General features: G+C 45.8%; 1 protein-coding gene across 1 annotated transcript in view; it reads left to right on the top strand.

The window, feature by feature from the left end:
• The window catches only part of LOC113803955 (metabotropic glutamate receptor 7), a 126,438-nt gene that overhangs the window by 25,048 nt on the left and 96,390 nt on the right, over positions 1-5,000 (top strand). Inside the window, exon 3 of the mRNA XM_070134486.1 lies at positions 4,358-4,537. Within this exon, the coding sequence (XP_069990587.1) occupies positions 4,358-4,537 (180 nt within the window). The remainder of the gene's footprint in view (positions 1-4,357; positions 4,538-5,000) is intronic.

Raw genomic sequence — 5,000 nt, 5'->3', positions numbered from 1 at the left:
CCGGGCTAGTTAGGCCTACGTGGATTTAGCCCAAGACGGAGGGAGGCTCAGGGAGGCTGCTTCATAATGGCCGTCAGAAGAGGCTCTCCCTCCCCGATCTGCCTTTCCTGTTGTGTGGGAGGTCGCTGGCTTCGGCTCGAGTGCTTGCTTCGGGTGTGGGAAGGGGGGGGGGGGGGAGTCGTGAAGTAACTGGGTACTAGGTAGACTGAACATGGTTAGGAACTAAATAAGAAAAGATTGTTGCTCTCTCTCTATCTCTCTCTCACGCACTCACTCTCTCTCTCTCTCTCTCTCTCTCTCTCTCTCACTCTCTCTCTCTCCTTCTCTCTCTCTCTCTCTCTCTCTCTCTCTCTCTCTCTCTCTCTCTCTCTCTCTCTCTCTCTCTCTCTCTCTCTCTCTCTCTCTCTCTCTCTCTCTCTCTCACTCCTCTCCTCTCCCTCCTTGCTCCCTCTTCTCTCCTCGACCCCCTTGCTTCACCACCTATAAACACAAGTCAATAAACATCGAAGTCGGATTCAATCTCGTGTCGGCCCCATGTATAGAGGAACGAAGGATTCTCCCCCTTGTTTCTTTCTTGTTTTTTCTCCTGTTTGCTTGCTGTTTTGTTTTGTTTTCCTTGTCGTGATTTTCCTTGTTGTGACTTTTTTTTCTTTTGTTTACTTGACTTTCTCGTTGTTGTTTTTATTTTCTTCTTTTTCTTGTTTCCTTTGCTTTTTGTTGATTTGCCTTGACTTCCCTGTTCCTTTTTTTTTTTTTTTTTTTTTTTTGCTTTCCTTGCTATTTTGTTTTCCTTGTATTCTTGTTGTTTTCCTTGTTTATTTGTCATTTTCTTTTTTATTCTTTGTCATCTTACTTGTTTTCTTGTCGTTTTATTTCTTTTCTTGTCATTTTCCTTATTTCCTATTTGTTATTCTCGTCTCTTTATCTTTTCATTTTTTTCTTTCTAGCTTGACTTATTTCCTATTAATGTGCAGATAAATCTTTTGATGAAAATGGTAATGAGATTGATTTTAGATTGAAAGAGAAAGAGAGAGAGAGAGAGAGAGGAAGAGGAAGAGAGAGAGAGAGAGAGAGAGGGGAAGAGGAAGAGAGAGAGAGAGAGAGAAAGAGAGAGAGAGAGAGATTGACAAAGAAAGAAAATAAGACCAAGAGTATTTACCGAAATGAAGAAAAAAGAAAAATCAATATCAAAGAAATAGCAAAAAAAAATAATAAATAAGAAAAAACAAAGGAGATATTAACACATACATTACTTCCCAGTCTTAGATTCAATTTCCTTTGCGCGCCTCACACACACAAGCTTCAGGATGGACAGTGTTTTGGAAGGATTCATGGACATCCTCCCTACCCCTCCCCCCTCCCCCCCCCTTTCCTATCTTCCCTCGTTCCCTCCTTCCTTCGCTCTCATTCTTCTCTCTCTTCTCTTCCCTTGCACCTTTCGTTTTTCGCTTCACACTTTTTTTTTCTTCTTTTTGTCGCTTGCTGTATCATGACTTGCGAGTTTTCCATCTCCTCCTTCTAAGAATTCATTTCTTTTCATTCCCTTGCTTCCCTCCTGTCCTTCTCCTTCCCTCCTCCCCATCACCTCTAACTTCTTCTTCCCTCCACTTCTTTCTCTTCATCCACTTTTCCCCTAATCCCCTCTGCCTCAATTCATACCACCTCCCTCCATTTCCCTCCACCACCCTCTCCTCATCTACTTCCCCTCCTACCTTAATTCTCCCCCCACCCACCCACCCACACCTCCTCCCTCCACTCCTTCCACCTCACTCTCTTCCTCTCCCCCACCCCCTTCTGAATCTTCCCTAGCCTCCCCCCGACTATAACGCCCCCCTCCCCAACCTTCCCCTAGCCACCCCCGGCTTACCCCCTCCCCACTCCCTCCACCTCCCACTCTCTTCCTCCACCCCCACCCCCCATCCCCCAACAGAACCTTCCTTCCCCTAGCTTTCCTCCCATTCCTCCCCCCCCCCCATCAGAACCTTCCCTAGCCTCCCATTCCTCCCCCCCCCGTCGAACCTTCCCTAGCCGCCCCCCACTCCCCCCCCCTCACCACCCACTGACGTAAATACCCTACAGGTGGAGCAAGTCCCACACGTCGCAGGGGATTAGGTACACATCCCGGACTGCCTCGTACACACACGAACGACTTACACACGTGTGCACATTCACGGGGAACGGAAACACACGGGTACGCTTGTCGGTGTGTGTTTGTGCCATTTCTTTTCTTTTTGTTCATTTGTTTATTTGTTTCTATTTGTTTTTGTTGTTGTTGTTGATTGGTGGTGGTTGTAGGTTTTTTATTATTTGTTTCAATATTTCAATAGGGATGGGGGGAAAACAAGAAGAAATGGAGAGGTATAGAGAAAGAGAGAGAGTTTGAGAACAAGGAAGTGAGAAAGAACGAAAGAAATGTCTCTCTTTATCTCTCTCTCTCTCTCTCATTCTCTCTCTCTCTCTCTCTTTTTCTCTCTCTCTCACTTTTTCTCTTTGTCTGTCTCTCTCTCTCTCTCTCTCTCTCTCTCTCTCTCTCTCTCTCTCTCTCTCTCTCTCTCTCTCTCTCTCTCTCTCTCTCTCTCTCTCTCTCTCTCTCTCTTTCTCTCTCTCTCATTCTGTCTATCTGCCCCTCTCTCTCCCTCTCTCCCCCTCTCTCCCCCTCTTTCTCCCTCGCTCTCGCTCTCTCCTCCATTCAAAAGTCTTCCTCCCTGTCCAGAACTTACCTACCGCCACACGCCTATTTCTCCCTCATAATTAACTAGGCATCGGAGAATTCATAATGAGATTGTCAGCTGCATATTGAGCCGTGAGTGATCAATTAATCGCAACCCTAACTCGCCGTTAAATACAGATTGATTACTGGAAAACAGATTAGGTCGAAGGCAGTTTTCAGCTTCAGCCGTAAACAGCTTAACAGGGGTAGGGAAGTGGGGGGGTTGGGGGGATTGGGGGGAGGGGCTGGAGTGGGGAGTGGATTGGGGGTAGGGGGTAGAGTGGGGGAGGGGGGGAGAGGGAGGAAGGGGGAGGGTGTATGATACGGCGCGGGTGGGAGAGCGGTTGAATAAGTTGAAGGGGGCAGAGGGGTACAGTGAAGACGGGATGAGGGGAGTGGATATGGTGAGGGAGGGGAGTGAGGGAATATAATTAAATGAATAAAGTGGAGGAAAGGGGGGAGGAGGAGTGGGGAGAAAACAGTGAAGAGGAAGGATGGGGGTGGGAGGAGAGGATACGGTAAAGGAGAGAGAGATGGGGGTAGGGGGAGGGACGTACAGTGAGAGGATGGTGGGGGGGGGGTCTGGAGGGGGTGAACTTTAGCCTGGAACTTGAAAGATGTTTTCTGTTCCTGAGATGGTCTTGGGTTGTTTACGGTCCAAAATGTACATCAATATTGGTATATTGGTGTATTGTTCTGTCTTTCTTTTTTATCTTTTTTATTGTATCTGTGTGCTCAAGAATATTGAACATATTCACCTGATTATTTATGTAGAAAATTGCATCACCCCATGTGTGCCAATTTTACTTATTTCAGGAGTAATAATGATAATCATGATGGTTGTGATAATGATAATGATAACAATTAAGTATAAGGATTAGAATAAGATTATGAATGATGATGATGATTATACTAATAACGATATATATTACTGATAATGACGATGGTGATGATCTGATGATGATACAGTGATAATGATAATAAAAATAACAATAATAATGATACTAATGATAATCATAACAATAATAATGATAACTGTAGTGATATTGAAAATGATAATGATGATAATGATAGTAATAGCAATAATAATGATGATAAGGATAATATCATAGCATTATCAACATCATTAACATCAACATCGTCATCGTAATCATAATAATCACTATCCCAAGACTAATATATACTTATTGCAATTGACAAACACTAATCTTCTTCTCTCTCTCTCTCTTCCCCATCCTCCTCTTCCTCGTCCTCGTCCTCCTCCTCCTTCGTGTCCGGATCCACTTTTTCTTCCCCCTCCTCCCCTTCCCCTCCTCTACCCCTCGCCCTCCAACCTCTCCCTCCTCTTCTCCCTCCCTTTCCTTCCTACATCCTCCTATTTCCACCTCTCACCGTTCCTTCCTTTCTTCCTCCCCTCCACCTCCGCTTTCCCACCTCTTTCATCACCTCCGCTTTCCACCTCTTTCACCACCTCCCCTTCCAACCAACCCCCCCACCTCCCCTTCCAACCACCCACCTCACATTCCAACCCCATCCCCCACCTCCCCCTCCCACCCCCACCTCCTCTTCCAACCACCCACCTCATTCCAACTCCCTCCCCATCTCCCCCTCCAACCCCCCACCCCCCACCTCCCCTCCCACCCCCAGATCCCGCAGATCAGCTACGCCTCGACGTCGACGGAGCTCTCGGACAAGGCGCGCTTCGAGTACTTCAGTCGCGTTGTTCCTCCCGACAACTTCCAGGCGATGGCGATGGTGGAGATGGTGAGGGCTCTCGGCTGGAAGTACGTCTCCACCCTGGCCGATGAGGGGGATTACGGAGAGAAGGTGAGGGCGTTTGCAGTTTTTTTTTTTTGGGGGGGATTTTTAGGGGATTTATTTTTGTTTTCTTGACGGGGGATTTTTTAGGGATTTATTTTTGTTTTCTTGACGTTTTTTTTTTGGGGGGAGATTTTTTTTTAGGGGATTTGATTTTGTTTTCTTGACGAGGGATTTTTTTTTTTTTTTTTTTGGGGGGGAGGTGAGATAATGGAGGAAACGGGAGGGCGTTTTGTTTATTTTGGGGGTTTTCTCTTTTTTTTTTTTGGGGGGGGTAGGTGAGGTTATGGAGAGGTGAGTGTGTTTTGAGTTTGTCTTTTGATGTTTTTTTTTTTGTTTGTTTGTTTGTTTGGGGGGGATGACGTTAGGGAGTGAGTGTGTTTTCAGTTTATCTTTTGATTTTTTTTTCTGGGGGGGTGAGGTTATGGAGAAAAAACTGAGTGTGTTTTGAGCTTTTTCTTTTGATGGTTTA

This window comes from Penaeus vannamei, chromosome 20 (genome assembly GCF_042767895.1).
Source record: "Penaeus vannamei isolate JL-2024 chromosome 20, ASM4276789v1, whole genome shotgun sequence".
NCBI lineage: Eukaryota > Metazoa > Arthropoda > Malacostraca > Decapoda > Penaeidae > Penaeus > Penaeus vannamei.
The sequence above is the reverse complement of the archived record's forward strand: the minus strand, read 5'-3'. Positions and strand labels throughout refer to the sequence as shown.